The following is a 19,616-nucleotide window of genomic DNA, read 5'->3' as shown; positions in this document are numbered from 1 at the left end:
TGCATCAAAGGGGCTGTGAAGATTCCGTCTGAAGTGATCCCATGCCGCTCATGGCTGGGCACCTCATCTCCTACACACCTGACCCATCAGCCAGCACTGCGTATCGATTTGCTCAACCCTTCCAGCGAGGAGCTCAGCTTTGACTCATGGTTGAAAGCATTTCCACGTGCCTGTGGGCTGACTCACAGCTGGAGGACGGATCACGGCAGCACGGTGCTCACCGTGTGTTGTGCTCATCACCGTGCCCAGTGACTGTCACTCGGGCCTGAGTCACCTCGCACCTCCGCTCAGGATCAGCCAAGGAGCCCCCGGAGCTGTCAGCTGGCCTTCTCTGTGATGGGGTTCTCTTTGTACCCTGTTCTCATCGCCACCCTGCCAGTTTCTCTCACAGGAGGACAAGGGGCTGCAAAGCACACAGAGGGCATCCAGGACCTCCTCCTTTCCTGGTGTGGTGTGGATGAGCTGTCACTGCGGTGGGTGTCATGGCAGCCTAGAGCTCCTCACAGGGAGTGGAGGGGCAGCACGAAGCTGTGCACTCTGAGGATGGTGACAGGGCTTGAAGGGATGGTGTGGGGCTGTGTCAGGAGAAGGTTGGAGGGTTGGGGAAAGGCTCTGCCCCAGAGGGAGGTGGTGGAGTCACCATCGTTGGAGCTGTTCAAGAACCATGAAGATGTGGCACTGAGGGACGTGGTGGAGATGGGTTGGTGGTTGGACTTGATCATCTTAGAGGTCTTTTCCAACCGTAATGATTCTACGAGCCTAGGGTTATATATATTTGTATATTACAGCTACACCCCCCTTAGCCCCCCACACGACGGCACTACAACTCCCAGCATGCCCCGCGCTCCGGAGGCGTTACCCCGCCCTCGCCCCGCCTCCCGCTCGCCCCGCCCCCAGACGGTTGGGTGCGCGAGCGCGCGGCGGCAGCCGACCCAGTCGTGTGGGTGAGCGGCGGTTGGGAGGTGCGTGCCGAAGGCGGCGTCGCCCGGCTGTGCTCTGCTCTCCGGCCGCGGAAAGAAGGCAGTCGGTCCGTCGCCGCTCGGCGCGTCGCTGCGGTCCCCCCGCCGCTTCAGGGAGCCGCGGGCGCCTCTCCCGCCTGCTGCCGCTTTCCTGCGGTAAGTCCCGCGTCTGCTGCGGCGCAGCCCGCCTCCGCGCGGCCCTACGGCCGGAGGGGGCCGCTCGGGGCCTGCCCCCCTTCCTCGCTTTGTGCTCCGGGCGGCCGGCTGCAGCCCCCTTGGCTTTTTTGTTTTGTTTCGTTTGCGTTGTTGTTTTTTCTTTCCCTCTTTAATTCCTTTTCTTTCTCCCCCCCTCCACCACCTCCCCCCCCTCCCAGCCCCAGCCCTCCCCCGTGCCTTTGTGCCGGTTGGTTGGCTTTCCGAGCGGTTTTGTTTCCTCCCCGCCGCTGTCTCCGAGGGGATCGCCGTGCCTTTGTGACGGAGCGGCAGCCGGCCATCCGAGCTGGGGAGGGGGGGGGTGGGGTGGAGGGGGGCGGGGGTCGGAGATGTTAAAAACAATAAAAAAAATCGCGCTGTCTTTGGACTCCGGAGGCTTTATGGAATCGGGGGGCTCGGGGTAATCCCCTTTTCCCCGAGGGGAGGAAAGCGTGCGCGGCGCTGGCGGCTGCGGTGAGGCGCACCGCACAAAGGGCGCTGGGCGGGCTGCCCCCCTCGCCCCCCCCCCTTCAACCCAACCCGACCCGGCGCTGCCCCCACCGCGTTGCGGGCTCCCTTGCTGAGCTGTCGGGGTGAAAGCTCTCTCCGAGAGGCTTCACGCCTGCCCTCCTCCCCCGTCGGCTCTTTGTGAGCGGCGCAACTTTCACCCGCGTCGCTGAGGAATGCGGTTTCGGACGGAGCGAGCAGCGGCCGGGAGGTCGTGTGCTGCCTCCGGGAGGGCGTTGAAAAGGCAGTAGTTGCGCTTGGTAGCGACCGCTTGTTCGTGCGTTGCGTTTTCGCTGCCGCCCCCCAAAAGCTGCGGTTGTCTGAGCTCTGCGAAACGCTGCTTCGTAGTTGAGCTGTTAGCGATCTCGTCTCCGGCCGTGCCTTTTAAAGGCCGCTCGTTTGTTTTCTCTGGGATTCCCGAGCCTTCGCAACGTGCTCGTCGGCGTGCAGAGCGGCTGGAGGCGTCGGGCAGCCCGAGCCTTGGTTCCGCATCCCGGGAGCGATGGCTTTATTTGTTCCATTGGGGATGTGCGCGGGGGGAGGCTGGGGGCGCAGGGCTGCTTCCGGTTTCTGTCGGGCAGCGTTTCATATTGCACAAAGCAGCAGCCGGATGACCTGTTGATGATGCATCTTTCAGCGCTCTTTATTGCTGAGAAGCGAAGCTGTGTTAGCGGACGCGAGGGCTTTCCCGAATAGGCCGGCCGGGTTTCCATTTGCATGAGCGGTGCGGTCTGTGATGCTTTCTGTCTTAGGCCAGCGGTTTCAAAGCGAGTAGCGTGGTGGCAAAGTTCACGAGTCTGCACCGGACGTCCCCTCCTGCTCTCCCCTACCCCCTGCCTGCAGGAAAAGCCTGGGTGGTAAGAAACAGAGCCAGCTTGCTGGCTGTTCGTGCCACGTAAGGGAAGTATCCTAACTGCTCCTTTAAGCTCTTACCTATCTGTTGTGAATGGCCAGGCAGGAAGCTTCCGGAGCAGGTCTTTGTTATGGTTAGGCATCTGCAGCATGCCTTAAGCTTAAATGCCTTCTGTTTCTAATGAACTAGGCTTGTAGGAACACCTCTGTTAAGCTGACTGCAGTCTTGTCCTTAACGACTGTTTCTGTTCTTACTAAACAGTGAAATGTGTTTCTTGATACGGATGATCATCGTGCTGTATTTTTGTCTGAAATTAAAATGTCAACTACTAGTATTTCAATTTAAAAAAAAAAGCATAACTATTTGTATTAGTGTAATCTGAGTTATAACCACTGTGTGTTTCGGTATTGGTTTATATTAAGTAGAGAATACAGCATTATTTCACTTTGGGATTTATGGCTAGTGACTGTGTGGTTGTAGATGCAAAGTAGAGCATCATCTGCTTGCAGCCAGTGACATTTAAACCCTTATTCATTTATTGAAGGGTTTAAGTTCATGAATTAGTTCATTCAGGAACTAATTACGAGTATATTTTTGTATATAATGTCTTCTTAGACGGGATCTATGGAATACAGGAAAACAGGGAACCTGAAACTGTTTGTAGATCCTGATCCATGCTGTGAGCTAAAGAAAGAAGAAAATGGGTATTTCATGAAAAATGAAGTCATCTTTAAGGGCATACTTGTAAGCTAAGTTGGGCAGTTGGTTTGGAACTCTTGAAGGATGCTAATAATTGAAAGTACTTGTTGCTAGGCTGGTCTCTGCATGTCTTGCTGATTAGGCCATAGAAGTTTAGACTGTAGGTGGCATTAAAAGGAAGTCCTCAGCTCTTTCGCTCCCAGACATTCATTCCTTAATCTTCAGATTCACGAGTGTGCTGACAAACTGTCAAAGGAAGTGACAGCAAAGAGATGGTGTAGGAAGTAGGTCAAGCTCTGCTGAATACTGCTGAGATAGTTTCAGTGGAAAAAAATAGGCATGTCTTCATCTGATCTAGTTTCTGTTTCCTTTCAATCTGCTGGTTACAGGAGTTGCTGGTAAATCTTTCCCTCCTACAGTGGTCTCCAGGTCCTACTGAAATGAGCATTCTGTCTCTAATCAGGTGCAGTTAGGCTGCCTGGATGGAAGGCCTGGTGGTGAGGAAGGTGAAACAGCAGTTTAGTTCTGGTTCTGTGCAGTGCTGGGTGCACACAAATTGCCAGCTGGGCAAAGCTAAAGTGGTCCTTTATTTTCCTGGAGGCCTGAGGCACTTAGTGGGATGGATTTCCATTTGGGCTCCTTTGCTCTGTGCTGCTGAGGTTCTGCTGGGGGCAGTCTGGAGCAATAAGGTAGTGTTGTGGAGTGTTCTTTGTGGCCATACTGTTTGTCAGTGGATGTTACAATTGTTGCAAGTACCTATAATATTTCTTGTTCAAGTTGTTGTTTGAATAAAACATGTACATAAAAACCTGTGAGTTTAAGAAAAAATCAAAATCTTTGGCATGCTGCAAGTTATCCTTCAATTACAAAGAAGCAAGCTTTGCCCTGTTGCTGCTGACAGCATGATCTGCAGGACAGTTACCATCTTGCACGATGAATGTGCTCTGATCCAAGTGTTCCGTATTTACACTGTATTGAAGACAGGTATTACTCGTATGTGGAGGTGGTGCTTTGGTGCTTGGCCCAGGTAAGTGCATGGCTTACTGACTGCCTATGTCAGCCCCCTGTCATGGCCGCCTTCTGCTGACCCTTGTCACGCCACTTGGAGCTGCAAATGTGCTTAAATATTGAAATGACCTTTCTGCAATAACCTTGCGGTCATGAGTGAATGCAAAAAGTTCAGTGGTGTCTGCCATGACAAGCTGTTGAAGCCACCTTCAGGTATCTCCATAGGACAGTTCTGTTTGGTTTTTTTTGTTGACCTCCCTTCACTGGTACCCCATGCTGAAGGTAGGTGGTCATCTAGTTTCAGTAAAGGCTGTGAGATGCTTCTAAATGATGTGAGCTAGTCAGCAGTTTGTTTGATTCCGACTCGTTGGAAGCATTTGGTTAAAGATTAATGGTATCCTCGGGTCCTTGCCATGTAGGAACGTGGTTTGGTTCATGAATAGGTAATAAAAGTTAATCTGTTGACCTCGTTTCTTAACCCACGGTGCTGAACTCAGTCATAGTTACCTGACTGCCATGCATGGTATATACTTACACAAATGCCTAAATTTTAGACTCAAATCTCATGTACTCAAGAGCAGAGTGGATCTACCCCTGCAGTGCATTTCAGCCTGCCATTTTGGGAGTGGGAGCGTTCTCTGTTAATGTTCTAAGGTGTATGGCACTTGGCAGAGGAGGAGCCCCTGGCCCCATTGCTGCATTCCTCTTGGAGAGAGGATTTACTCAATTCATGCTCAGATTGCAGTACTTCTTCACCAGCAGAATATGTTACAGAAGACTTTGTCGTGCTGGCTCAAAATGTTCTTGATCTCCCTTGATGTCAGCTATATGGCTATGTCAGCCAGATATTTTCCTATGCTGACACTGTTTGCAGCAGTTTAATTGCATAAATTTGTTTTCAGAAGGGCCAAAAGCATTCTTTTGGGGAGGCTTTTAGTAGTAGAGATATTTGGGGCCCAGAGGTGCTGATCTGGCCATGCTAGATAAGAGTGGGCTTGTGTATGTGTCAGTGGGGGGCAAATGTGCCTTCTAATTGACAGTAGTTAATCAAAGTCTCAGATGGAAGCTAACAGGCTGACGAAAGCTTGCCTATAGGTAAAATACTTGGGCAGATAACCATGATTGTTTTGGCAGAAAAGCTTTTGTTGCTAAATGCTGTGTTTCTATGTTTGTTTCTTTAGCATTTGCTCTAGTGGCTGAGGCTCTGTTGTGTAGTACAGAAATGAACAGCAAGGAAGGTAATAAGAAAACTGAAGTTAGATTCAGACCAGAAGAGATCTGTGGATTATTTTTAAGTAGGATAATTGGGGTAGCTACTAGTGAATGCATTCTTGTGTCTTGAGGTTTCAAGTAAATTGGATACATCAAAAACGTTTTGTAGATGTTTGCAAGGTATGGAATTGGAACAAGTTTGTTGAGTAAGATTTGCTGGGTGATAGCATAGCAGAGCTAGGATGCCAGGAAGAAAAAAGAAAAACCCTGCCTAGCCACAGCTGTTTTTAAGTAGACTGCTATCAATGGATTATTGCATCTGTTGCCTTTTGATTTACCTGCTTGCGTATACTTAGCTATGTGTATTTCAAATATGTAATGCTTTTGCAATTATATGACCATTTGGGCTTCATTACAAACAGTTAAAATGCTCTTTCTTGAGGTGGGGTAGCAATTTTCTTCACAGGCAAGGAGGGTGATAAGAGAACAAAACTGCTGGGACTGGTATTCCTCTTCTGTAGGGAATATTGTAAGATTTGCATTAAAATTGGTGGAGTTCAAGGCTTGTAAGAGTTTTCTGGAGGCCAAGCAAGAGCAGACTTGGATCTGATTCAAGTATCTCACCCTGACCCGTCTGTTTGTCAGTGCTGCTGCCCAATTGTTTATCTGAATGGAGCAGGGAGTGATTGGGAAAAAGCAACTGCTGAGGGTTTCTCCTGCCTTCTGCCAGTTCCTCCTCTAGGAGGGTAGCCCCGTAACCTGGATCAACAGCATTAATGTTTTAGTTGTTCTTTAGGTCACGGGAATCCAACTGGCATCTCACGGTTACATCTACCATCAGTTCTTTCTTTTTCAGTCACTGGGCAGTACTGAATAGACAGGATTTGGTTTTAAAAGCGTACAGACCAGAGTACTTCAACTACATTTTATTTGTCCTAAGAAAATTTATCATGTATAATAATAAAAGCTGTCTCTAAAGAGCTCCTGTTTAAGAAGTCTCAAGGCTCCTTTTCTCTTAAGTGTCAATATGTGTACTGAGTTTGCTCTAATTATTTTTTTTCCTTTTGATGCCATCTTGATATCCTTTCTGCTTATCTGAAGCGGTTGTAGTTCGGTACTTTTACAAGAATAAATATTGCCTTAATCGTGGTTTAACACACGATTCGGCTGGGAGAATAAGCAGTGGTTCTTCTGTCATATCTTATAGCCTGAACTATTTATTTTGTGTATAGTTAGGGGAAAGAAAATCCAAAATGCATCACATGCGGAGTCTTACTATCAAGTGATTCACTTCCTTTTAAAGAACTTGTTGCTCATTTTCCTTTTGTAATGCACCTCTTGGGATAAGCTGCTAATTCTAAAAATGTCACTTCTGCCACTTCCCAGTAATGTATTTCTTTCTTTGTTTGCTTTTTCCCCAAGCCACTCCAAGTACTCAGAGGCATGTTTAACATGTAAGAAAATAAACGCACCGAGGTGTTTGATAAATACAGCACCTTGCTGCATTTTGTTCACTGCTGTATTTCAAGGCTAGCAGAAGATGACTTTAAACTTCAGTTCTTAAGTAAGAGTACAGGGGTCATAGGCCTTAGTTAATGTTAGGTAGGCTATATACTTGCTCTTTGGGCTGGCTCCTTTCTGCTGGGCTAGTACTCTGTTTGGAGTTGAGAGATGAAAAAGTAAGATGTCACTAGTGATGTCAAAATCTGCTGAGAAAACAAGAGTTCCTCACCTATGGAAACTGGAGCCATTGATTGTCCAGTCAGTAGAGCCATTTCCATAACCAAACCTGTACGGTAATTCAGTTTTGTATTTGGGAATACTGTATTCTGAGATCCGCAGCAAGCTGTATGATGCTCACCCATGGTGGGAGTGCATTGGCTGTCCGTGAATGGCTTCTACCCTGCACAACTAGTGATGATCAAAAGCTGAGTAGTCAGAGGGAAGAAGATAGAGATGACATGTTTTACAGTCTGACTCTTAACACCTACCAGTGTGTTGGGGTGGTATTTGTTTAATGTGCCTTCTTCACAGTGGTGGGAGAGATCCAGTTCAAATTCCCTGAAAGTCGTATGGGCCATCAGGAAAGACCTTCTTAAGAGGGAAAAGATCTAAACCTTTTCCCTCACTTTTCCAGATAGGCAGTGCTGAGAATCAGAAGGCCCCAAAGTAAGGCCCTAAGGTGTTCTATTTGGTCTTTTTTCTTAATTGTGTGACGATGCTTAGGCAAATTTGTGCTGATAATGCTGCCACGTTAGATAAGGACTGCTCTTCTGGTCCCGTCTGCTGTGCCCACGTTTCCTCAAGTTAAACGAGCACGTAACTGTGCACCTCATCCCTGGGACTGGCAGACCAAGCTAATACAAGTTGTACTGCAGTGCACGTTACTGTCTGTAGACAGCTGATCTCTCCTTTGTGCTTAGGTGGCTTTTCCAGCCAAGTCACCCCATCTTGATCCCCGTGGTAGCTGGATCCATCACTCCAGAATCTTTGTTCTTTGATCTTCTGTTAATAAGGTAATTACTATGCTGATGATAGCCTACATCAATTAGAGCATTCATTTGGTGCCACATGAGAAATAGCTGTACAGTAGAGCTTTCTACTGTAAAGACACCCTATTGGTGCTGCAGAAGCTGCTGACTCCCAGCGAAGGTTTGAGCACTGCTCAAGGTTATTGCAGAGGGCTGGAGTGTACAGTGCTAAGGGCAGCAGTTGGGGTTTCTTCCCTCCTTTTGGAAAAAGAAACAACGCAGTATTTTGTTGAGGTGATCATCACCCACGGAAGCCAAAGAGCACAACTTGATCTTGCAAGCAGATAATCACATAGGTAGCTTTATTTTTTTGGTGCATGTATGCATATCTTTCTGATCACAGTCAGTACATGGCTAGTTTTGTTAGCTTTGCCCAGGGGCTGCCTGAGTAGCAGATGTGAATGTAGAGTAGGTCCTTGTGCTTGTTGCTGTTGGCTGAGGAAGGCCTTGGTGTGGCACTGCAGTGTGGGGGCTTAGCAACTGCTTTTCAATTCCTCTGCCAACCTGCGTGTGTGCTTCTTGACTTTTCCTCATTTCCATAACTATTTACTATGCCACTTTTTGGTGAGCTATGCGTAGCAGGCAATGGAAACTCCTACCTGTACAGGAAAAGCATTAGGAGCATTTTTCCTGCAATCTTTCATGTAATGTAACCTCAGATAGGAGCATATTGAAGTTGGCAGCGTCTAAACGGGAGCAGAGATACGAGCGTGATCCAAAAGATAAGGGGAAGGTGAACTTTTACCTTAAAGCTCTGAGGGGCCAGTCAAAGGGAGAAGTGAAGAGCTTGCTTATCGTGTCAATTAAGCACGTGTAGTGAACATCTGGTGTTTTTCAGTCTCTTAGAGTCCACAATAACAAGTGCTGTAGGCCTGTTGCTATCTCACTGGTATTATGAACAACAGTAACAATCAGATTTACCTGGCCCTTTTGTTATGGACTTCAAAATGTCAGCTGTTAATAAATAGCAATTTTAACGATCCAGGTAGTACTTGGCTTACGCATGCAGTTGGCCAAGGTTCTTCTCCCTGCCTTGCTTTGAGCAGATGTCAGACACAGGGCAGTGTGTTTTTTTTTTTCTCCTGCTCCCCAGCACGTGTTCCCAGCCAGGGATGGGGCTGGGACCCCTCTGTGAAAGCATGGAAGGGGTACATTCGCTTCCATCCCAGGGAGGTGTAGGGGAGGGATGTGTATGCTGTGCTACCCATCTAGGAGCTCAGTGGTGTTCTCCTGTGTTAGATACTGCAAAGTTGGGGGGAGGGGGGTCTGTTTGTGAGGATGGTGTCTACAAAGCCCCAGATGGATGTTAGGCTTGTATCCTTGCCTTCATTTTGATAAAAGTTAAGAAACTCACAGGTGTGTTGATTCTTGATTTGGTGGTGTTTGAAGGCTGCTATAGAAATGAAAATTAGTATTTGGTTCCTAATCAAATCCTTCTCAGCTGTGAGGTATGTAAACTAATGAAGTACCAATACCCATGAAGCTGGGTGAATAAACTGATAGCACAGTGTGAGTTCCCCAGGTTCACAGTTCTCATTTCTTTCTTCTGCTTTGACTGTGTCAGGTGTAGAGGTGTGTGACCAAGGAGCAGGTATGGAACTTGCCTGAGCCACAGTGCTTAGGAGGAAAGCACGGTGATTTCTAGTATGAGGAGCCACAACATCTGTTTGTAACCTTTGTCACAAGTGGAACAAATTCTAAAATGATAAATACAGTTACTCTACCCGTCAGCATATGCTCAATTTCCCAAGGCATGCCAATTAGATTTAATACAAACGTTCCCTCAGAAAGATCACCTTGATTTAATTCTTTTTCAGATTCATAAAGTAGAAATGGTCTGAAGCTTTCTGTTTGTCCTTTAAAGACTGCTATATTTCTAGCTCTTGGCAGACATTGTCCACAAGTACTTCATGTTCCACTGGGCTTATGCCAAATTTAATGTACTGTGTGTACTCAAAGCATCAAAACCAGAGTGACTTTAATTTTAGATTTTCCAGCTACCATTATTGATGTTTCTTAGATCTGTTCCATCCAGCCTATCAGTGTAATTTCTTTTCCCTGTGGGAATTTGGGGAAGGATCTTGTCAGTGTTTATTTGCCTGCCTAGGGACTACTGATGTGAGTGAGAGCCGTGGATCAGGCATCTCTGCAGTGGCCAAACTCTCCATTTATGGGAGCTAAATCAGCACATTGAAATATTTTTGAACTCCTGACTTTAGCAGTGATGGGCACACTGTAAAGATAACATGATAAGCAGAGTCCTTCAGCTGTTCTTCAAGAAACTTGAATTTGGTAAAAATCTGAGGCAAGAAAGGACTGTTACCATCAGCTAATCTTAGTCCACACAGTACCAAAGATTGTGGGTTTCTATCTTGCAGTGCTTCTATGCTGTGCAAATCCAAGCCTGTAAGATATTAGACTCTGAAGAGACAAAAAAGAAGAGGTAAGGGAGAGAAACAGTGCAAGTAGAAGTTGTGATAGTAGACAAGGAGAGGAAGGAAATAGCTGAGAGAAAGAATGGGGCATGGTGCAAAACAGCCAACCAGCATGGCTTGGTTTGTTCATAGTACCACAGTCATCAGGTTTGCTGATCCCTGCCTGACAGCTGTGTCTGTTGGCTTCATGTTTTGGCTGTTCATCTTTTATTTTCAACCCTTGGGGCCAAGTAGCTGCACATAAGCATGGCTTCTGGCCAGGTGGCTCATCGCCCTCAGAGCAAAGCAGGATTCCCTTCTATTATGCTGATGTGGAGGAGCATGGCACTGAACGTGGTGTTTTCCCCCTCCCCCTCTTATAGTTTTCCTATGCCTCTTATTATTAAATGCCGATCTGTTCTGGTTTCTGCTTTGCAACTGCACCCTCTGTTAGTGCTGTTAGAGCAAAGTTTGCTTAGTTCTTCAAAGACGCATGAAACTGGGAAGAGAGGGAGGGGTCTCTTGTTGCAGAGGGATTTGAAATCCCAAGCGGTTTTGTGTTCCTCATTAATACTTGACATATGTGGGAATTACTTGTTAGTCCTCCTGGCACCCAGTGGTTTTTGTTAAGCCTAACTTCTTAGCCTAATTTCAGTTGTTTGGTGTTGAGGCATAGCTTGTAGTTCAGTGCCTGCTCCCAGATCTGAGTGCAGCAAGGACTGTAACAGAAAAATTGTCCTATAGAAAGGAAGTACAAAAAATGACTAAAGACAGAATAAAGAGCTGTTGCAAATCTGCTTTTGTATCCAAGACCAAATTAAAAGATTTTAGTTTATTGCAGTTACTGTGCTTATTTTCAAACTATTTTCCAAACATTCTTCGTATAAACTGAGTATTATGTGTGTTGATAAGTTTTTTGCTGTACTAAGTCATCTTTTTGCTGGTGAACTTAGCTTTTGTTACATAAAGGAGCCAAACAAGTTGAATAAAAGGGCGCGTATAAAGAAAACAAGAATCAACTCCAAGGTTAAGAATAGGAGTGGCTATGTTTCCTTGCTTTTTCAAGATTAAACGCAGCTTTTAAGTACTGCTGAAGAACAAACTGCTTCCTGTCGTCTCGCTATTCATTAGTACATTCATTTAATAAAAAACCCAAACACTAATTTTGTTCTTTTTTGGAAACGAACACACAGTCAACTACACCAAGTTCTCTATTCCTGTCCATTTGCAGACACGTACACGGAATGCAGTGAATCCAGTTGAGGAATAGGTCTGGGCTTCAATCTGTGAACATCATAACGTCGCTGTGCAAAAATGTTGTCTAAATGCAAGGCAGTGGTACTTTATGCTGTCTTGAAATTGTTTAACCACAGGTTGAAATCCTGCTGTAGATCAGCGGTAACCTGGTGCAGGCATTCCTACAGAATAGGCAATGAGAGTAGCTGGTATATAATTTTCCTGTGATGCAGTGCTCCTGTCTTCGCACACAAGGCTTGTATCTCTGTAGTAGTCACTAGGTTCCCAATGAATAGAAGCTGTTTTGGAGGGGATCTCTGGAGAGCATCTAGTCCAGCCTCTTCTGCTCCCCCTGCTCAGAGCAGTTTGAAGTTCAAGCCAGCGCTTTCATCTTTTCATTTTGAATACTCTTAAACAGCATACAAACAGCATACAGTGTCCACTGGCATTACTGTCAATCTCCTGAAGATGTGTAACTTGGAATTACCCAGTATCACTCCAGAATTCTTTGTTTTTTTGGTAAGTCTTGAGCATGCTTGAACAGACTGACTGCTATCTGAATTCACGGAGAAATTTTGGACATCTGAGTGCTTGAGCTGCTGTGCGCTCAGAATATCGATTGGGTGCAACATATGCCATGTTCAAAGAAATGCCGTTAACAGAAGAATTCCTTTTCTCAAAATGTCTATTCGTTCAGACACTGAGCCAACATCGATAAGGCCCTGCATATCCATTCTTCTTTACAGCGGCTGGAGCAACAGGTAGATTTCCTGGCTCTGCCTCCTCCAGCCGACTGTTCTCAATTGGTGATGCTTGCTGTTTGGTGCTAATGTGGATGGGGCTTAACCATATGGTCTCACTCTCACTTTCTCTCGCAGTGTTGAAAAATCTTGTCCTGTCTACACTAGCAGCTAACTGATCTGCACCCATTGTTGACAGCCACCATCATCAACAGGTCATTTTCCCTCTGCAAGCCTGGCTTTTGGTTATGTATCGTAAATCCAAGTGGAAGTGCGGTTACGATCTTGCGGTTCTTGGACACGGTGAGTTTACATCTGCACAGTTGTTCTCAGAGAGCAAACGTTTCTTCTTGCATCCAAACTTCCATAGATGAAAATCTTGAAGAGAAAGTTAAGTAACTACATCTAACAAAATCACCTACATTCCCTTAAGATATCCCTTTTATTTAGCTCTTTGGATTTTAAGGTTACTTGCTAGAAGTACAAGTGCAGAACAGTACAAACAACTAATGCTGTCTTGCTGTTACTGACCATAACTATATTTGTTCACTAAACACTGCCTTTTTGAAGTGGGTGGAGAAGATATACATTAAGTTTCTCATGACTATGTCTCCTTACAGCAGCTGCCCCAGCTTTTATAAAACTTCTGGTGATGTGAGAAATCTGACTGTTAGGCTCTACCAAGCCATATTTCCTCGTTCCCTAACACTGAATTTCTACTGAAGCCTGTTTCCAGAGGCTCTGAGCTGGTATAACATTGCAGTACCTGCTGAGAGTGATGTCTTGCTTCTCCTTGTCTCCCTGGCTTGGGTGCACACAGCCCCAGTCCTGGGCTCTGAGTTGTGCAGCCCTGCATGCTTCTTTGCTCTGGATTAGCTGACCACAACTTTCCAGCAAGGAGGAGACGTTTTTCACCAACCTCATGGAAGACTCCTGTGATTAAATTCCTTTCTCAGAGGTTGAGGGAGCTGAACCTTAAGTTTTGTCATTAGTCTGACAGTACACGCTTTTGATGTGGTAGGCTTAGAATGCTTATTTTGCTTTTAGTAGCTTTGTCGCTGTATGTATGTGGCTTATTGTTTTTTCTTCACCCTCTTGTTTTTTGGACAACTGCTGCTGCCTCATTACTGTTTGCACAAAAGTAATAAAGGAGTGTTGTGAGATCATCTTTTCCTTGCTTAGACCAGCTTTGATAGCAAAACTAAATCTAGTGAAAGTGAGAACGCAAGCCCAAATTCAATGGGTGTGATTAATAACAAGAAGACTTGGCATATGCCTTTGAGAATGTTTACAGTTTTACCTTACATCTTGAGGGATCAGAGCCAGTAGGCATGAGATGGTAATCATAATGATGTTTTTCATGATCAAAGGTATCGCTACGTCAGTGGCTGCTATTTTTACTTAAACTGCCGAAATCCTAAAGCTGGTTGTGAGCAGTCAGTATAGGTGGTGAACAACCTGAAACACTTCAAGTATAGAAAACTCAGTGTCATGATTTTTTTTTCAATTGAGTTGAACTTGATTAATGCCGTGTAGCTCTCCTAGTTTCAGATCAGCTGTGGATTCCACCATGCCTCTGGTTTTCTGTCAAGTTTCTCTCCCAAGGAAATTTTAATTTCACAATTACTTGACAGTGCTGCTGAATTTGAAAGGGAAGCTTGTCTGATAATACAGTATGATCCAGAGCTTTAAAATTACTGTAGCTAGTGGAGCTTTGTTTTATTGGTTCAAAAGCTTCATCTGTTAGTAAAGAAATAGTCTCTAGCAAGACAGAATGGGTCAGAGAACATTCACAGTGTTCAAGAACTTGCATATAAGCCAGTATACTTGCAACAAGCGTAGCAACAGTCTGCTTCCCTAAGAGCTGTCCTGGAATACAGTTGTTAGTGAAGCTGAGTGTTGGAGAATCTCAAAGGTTCTTGACTTCTGAGTGCTTCACCTCTTCAGTCAAACACTACGCAACTGAAGTACTGTAGCTGGCATGGGGTGCTGTTTCTGACTGCACTGTAACCATCCCGAATGTCTGAGGCTTATCCAAAATCAGAGCGGTGAGTTAAATTACATGTTCAGCCCAGATCTGCTCTAGTGCAGTCTTGCTTAGGTAGGCTGATAGCGATCTTGCTTACGCCGGTTAATTTGGTTGGCTCCGATGGAGCTGAGTACTTACTTGCACCTAGGTAATAAATACAACTTGGATATCAGGTTTGGTGAGGTGACCAGGCAGGTGAACAAGAGCAGAAGTAGGAGTCTAATTCCTTTTCCTTGCTAAGTATGCTTTTACTTTTTTTTTGGCATAGTATACCGAGAAACAAAGTCCTGCTGCTCTGTTCAATTGATTGTTTGCAGATGAGCTGCAAACCTCAGCTTTATTTTTGCTAAACATTGTGAGGGCTTAATGTAATAACAAAAAGAGAGAAAGAACTCTGTCTGTTGCTACGTTACTGTGCCAGGAAATAATCTTTCCTCTCTGACCAGTTGTGTAGCTGTTCCAGCCATGGTATGATGTAGTTTTACTTTGTTAATGATGGTTTTGTTTAGGTTATCCTTTTAACTGATGCTTTTGGCATGCTTTAAAAAACAACAACAACAAAACACTTATCCTTAAGAGGATCTTGTTGCAAAATTCTGCTTCGGCTAAACTTAAGGACTGCAAATATTTATTTATTAAAACTTAATGGGCGAGTCTTCATTTGTCCCACAGTACAAGCCATCTCTGAAGTGTGTTGAGTTTGTAAGCAGTTATTCAGAGGGCTGAAGCTTTGTCAGAGGATAACATCTTCTGTATGTTGGAATGGTTTCAGGTTGTTCTATGCATTTCTGGCTGGAATAAGTCCAACCTGTAGTAGAGGACATGAGTTTATATCTTTTATCTTTATATTTTTGACTTTTATTTTTGCAAGTATATACAAATCTGTCAGTCTTCAGCATCTGTGGACAAAGTCATACAGCTTTAGGGATGCAGTTTGAAGCCTTTTTATCCAATTTTTTACTTTGCAGGTAAACTTCTATGTAAGTATTTGTTTGAATAGGTATTTGTTTCTCATTTCTGATTTGAGATAGGTACTCGGTTAGATTTTAAATGTGATAAGAATGGTACAGCTGTATACATGGTGTCTGTAAGTTCTTTCCCACTGTTATTAAAGCATAATTTCAAGATAAAAACACAGAGTTGCAGGTTGGTTTTAGAGCAAAGACTTCCTAGAATATAGTATTTCACTCTATTTGCCCCTTTCTATTGGTTTGTTTTTTTTTTACAGTTAAAATGAAATGCCTCTCTTACAAACAGAAAAAAAAACAACTTGAAGGAGCTACTAATAAATAAACTAATAATTGGAGCTGATACTCGATGTTGGTTCTGTAATGTTCCTTAGCATAGGTATTATTTCCAAGTTGGTGCCCTGCTGATCTGGCATCTTTTAGTCCCAGCAGTGTTGTGTACAGGCAAGAACTGCACGGTATAAACAAGGCTATGGGAGAGTTAGCTTGTGAGACAGCACTGTATGTATTTGTGTAGTTTAGAGTTTGTGTCTGGGACACGTAATTCACACACTCCCGTCAGTAAAATGCTGAAGGTGCAGAATGACTTCAGACTTCAGTACAACAGTGGCTGTGAAGCCAGAGAAAGTCATCTTTCCTTTGTTTAGAGAAGATATATTACTTCTACAACTGGTTTTAAGGCTGCCAAAGCCAGCTAAGTTTGAGTAGTGACTTCCTAGTGCTGGTGGATGTGGCTGCTATGGCTGTTCGTACCTCTGCCATACAGCACTCTGCTCTGTGTATGGTTGAAACGACATCCCCTAAGTAGCAGAGTAACTAATAAAGCTTGCCAACTGAATGTGAGCAGGACTTCTGCAAACCTTTACAAGTGCATGTGACTGAAGCACTGATGTTCTCAATGTGAACAGCTGTTAGTGATTTGCAGAGAAATTCATGAACAATGTCAGTCCTGAGGGGGCTGGTCTGTCCCGAAGAACTTGCAAAGAGTTATTTCTGAAGAGCCAGATTTCTGGCAATTAATCAGTCTGTACTTAAACAGCTGGCCATTAAAGGGCAAGCAAAATAGCTCTTACATACTAAAAAAGCTAGTACTTGAAAAGCAGGACTTAATGTTTCTTTTGTACACAGGAGTACGCTTGAGGACAGATGCCCAAGCACTAAAGTATCGGATGCTGATGTGAATATCTGAGGTGCACATGGGGTCAAAGTTGAGTCTTCTCTCAAGCTGTTTCTCAAGGTTCAGGAGGGAAGAAGTCTGTAGTATATTAACAAATCATTTTGGTTCATAAATGACCGCTTGCTGTAAGCCATATGAAATTATTTCCGAACTCTGTAAAGTACTGCTGTGTCAACTGTTACCAGTTAAAAATGACCCAGTCAGATTACTGCCAAAAATGCAGCTCTTTGTGGCTGTGCTCTTTTTGGTGCATTTGCCCTGCAGTGTTGCCTGAATGTAAAGGCTTTTCTGTGAGAATAATCTTGTACTGCTTAAAGCCCTCCTCTCAAGGAATGCATGTATCTGTTAAACCAAAGCCATTGCTTCAAGTGAGTTTGCCAATGAAAGGTATTTTGCATTTGTCTCTACGTGTCTGAGAAATGCATGAAAAGGTAAAGAGATGTGAGTTTTCTTTCACGTATGAGCTCATCCAAATCTGTAGCCTAATCTGTAACTGCCCAACTGCCATTGGTGTGAGGCAGTTTTGAAGTACCCATGGAGAACCAGAGCCTTAGCTAGGCTGCAGCTTTAAGCATGCATTTCTTTTGTTCTTGGTGGGTTTTCTTTTGGAAGACTTTCTTGAGTTCTGTTGCTTGAAAACATTTTGTGGGAAATAAGTAAACCAGTGTTAGGTGATGAGAAATATACTGAGTTTGTGTCTCGAAATCTCAGTTCTACAAATATTACCAATTTCTAGGCTATTTGTTGTATATTTGCTTTCAGACAGAATTCTGCTGACTTCAGATGATCAGGGAAGAACTTGTTTATCTTCAGGAGCGCTTTCCTCACTGGTAGAATTAAGAAGAGTCAAATTGCTGTCTCACTAATGTAATTTCATTAGAGTGAGTGACGTGACTGGCCATCCTTGTAAATGCAAGGGCAGGCCGCAAAACTACCTGCTGAACAGTCAGATGCTGTGTAGCAATGAGTGCACACTGACTACTGCTGAAAGGTGCTTTACCCTACGACCCTCACTATTCCTACACTCTTTGATTTAGTCATTCTGTTTGGCTTTTTCTTTTGTGAGAGTATGCACAGTAGTACCAGAAGTTCTATCTGAAAAGACTGTCCATAATACTTTAAAGTTTGTGTTTTTGATGAGGCCACAGCTATTCCCACCATGCCAGCATTGCTGTAATAGTATTTTCTTTCTTTCCTGTTGAGATTTCAGGAAAAAGCTTGAAGATTTTGTTCCTCTCTATGCTCTGTCCCTCCACAAAGGGATTTGACTCTTCTTAATTCTACAGAATGCTCCTGAAGACAAACAGGTCCTTCCTTGAACATCTGAAGTCAGTGGAATTCTGTCTGAAAGCAAATATACAACAAATGGCCTAGAAATTGATAATATTTGTAGAACTGAGATTTGGGGACGCAAGCTTGGTACATACCTCATCATCCAATGCAGACAGTACACTGGATTCCCATCTCAACCAAAGAGTAAAATTTAGGAAGGCACCCCTAGCACTGACTTCTTACCAGTACTGGAGAATGACCTGTGTATTGCTAGGTGTTAGTGCCCGTGTAGAGGTGAACAAATGGCTGTTGCATCCTCTCAAGTACAACTGCCTGTTTATTTTTATAAGCAGCAAACCTCTTAGCCAAATTGGATTAGAAGTGTAGGAAGGAAAGTATTGCTCCTCCTTAAATATAGATAAGGAGGGAAAAAATGTATTATCAAATAGCATGAGGCTTTTTTCTCTGAGCTGTTACAAAGTGGGAGCTGGTAAGTGATCCAAGGAAACATGAGGAGATGGAGAAATTGGAAACTTGGTCTGTTTGCATTGCTGGCTGTAGGAGGATAGTAATACGAAAAGAAGTTTGTAAAAAGTTAGTTTTGTGTTTAGGTATAACTACAAGTATTAGCACAGAAACTATCTAACCTTATTTGTCAAGAGACAGCTTTTAATGTATTTGGAAATTCTGAAATATAGCTTTACTAGAAACTTACGTGTTTGAAGAAGCCAATTCTTTTCTCTCAAATCCTTGCTTAATGTATCTTTTGTTCTGCGCCTGATCTCATGTGAGATGATTTAAAATATTCCTAGAAAGACATACCTGAATGTCAGAAATATGGGAAACTGCAGCCCAGGTAGCCATTTAGCTTGTGTACGGGGCTGCAGTATGTTCTGTCAGGCCACTATAAAACATTGATGCTGGGCTTGCAGAGGGTAGGCAGACCTCTGACATCCATCCAGAGCTATGTAGGTCATACACTTTTATATGTGAAAGCTGGAGGTGATATGTTTAGAAAGGGATGTGTTTTGTACCTTATATGAGGGCTGTTTGAAGCTTGAAAAGGGGGAGGGATAGAGTAAGATGGTACATTAATTAACTGTAAGTTACCAAGTATTCAAGCATGAACTACAGACTGGGGATGTTCTTGTGCAAGATGGAGATTATCCAACATGTCTGTTTTGTTGTTTGTTTTTCTGGAGCAGCAAATGAATTTGCAGTTGAAATGGTGTCAAGAGTGTAATAATAGGGTGGTGGAAATGAAGAATAAAGCAGAGGGAAACTGTTGGATGAACTTGGCTCTTGTACTTCACAACTTCTCAAAATGAAAAAGTATATGCCTTGTTTTAAGATAGTAATTTGTGTAATGTGGAGGTTGAATAGAAACTGTACTGAATAGTTTTTAAATTTTGTCCTTCCTAAGATTCTTTTCCTGGAAAGTGAGTTTGGAGACTCAGCATCTCATAGCTGAATTTCTATAACTGAATACGTTTCTGTCTTTTTTTGGTCTATATGAAATGTTTTTATTCATACTGAAAGTGAAGCAAAGATGCACGAACGCTTTAAGCAACAGGCTCTCTTAACTTTCTCTGAACAAGTCCCTGATCAAACGATCTCACCCTGTGGGAATGAAAACTTTCAGGTATTGCAGGTTCGGCTAGTCGTGCTAGCAGGTACCTTAATGTTTTGCAAGCAGGAAAAATGCTTCGTGGAAATGAATTTGAATTGGGACTCTGTTTCTTAATCTAGAGAAACTGTAATACCTGAAGCTCAGTGGATCCAAGTTCTGCTCTTCAAAGAACTCGGAACTACTTCTACA

At 44.0% G+C, this 19,616-nt stretch overlaps 1 protein-coding gene across 5 annotated transcripts in view; it reads left to right on the top strand.

The window, feature by feature from the left end:
- Window positions 1–896: 896 nt before the first annotated feature.
- Window positions 897–19,616, top strand: part of PELI3 (pellino E3 ubiquitin protein ligase family member 3) — a 42,245-nt gene continuing 23,525 nt past the window's right edge. For 2 of the 5 annotated variants that reach the window (XM_015278048.4, XM_015278047.4), the window contains exons 1-2: window positions 897–1,115; window positions 12,490–12,654. In XM_015278048.4, the coding sequence (XP_015133534.1) occupies window positions 12,600–12,654 (55 nt within the window). In that variant the 5' untranslated portion in view covers window positions 897–1,115; window positions 12,490–12,599. Of the gene's footprint in view, window positions 1,116–1,710; window positions 2,516–12,489; window positions 12,655–19,616 lie in introns of those variants that run through there. The other 3 variants (XM_025148642.3, XM_015278049.3, XM_046938699.1) reach the window with 2 other exon arrangements.

This window comes from Gallus gallus, chromosome 3 (assembly GCF_016699485.2).
Source record: "Gallus gallus isolate bGalGal1 chromosome 3, bGalGal1.mat.broiler.GRCg7b, whole genome shotgun sequence".
NCBI classification, from domain to species: Eukaryota; Metazoa; Chordata; class Aves; order Galliformes; family Phasianidae; genus Gallus; species Gallus gallus.
Note: the sequence above shows the minus strand (reverse complement) of the source record. Positions and strands in the feature narration are given on the sequence as shown.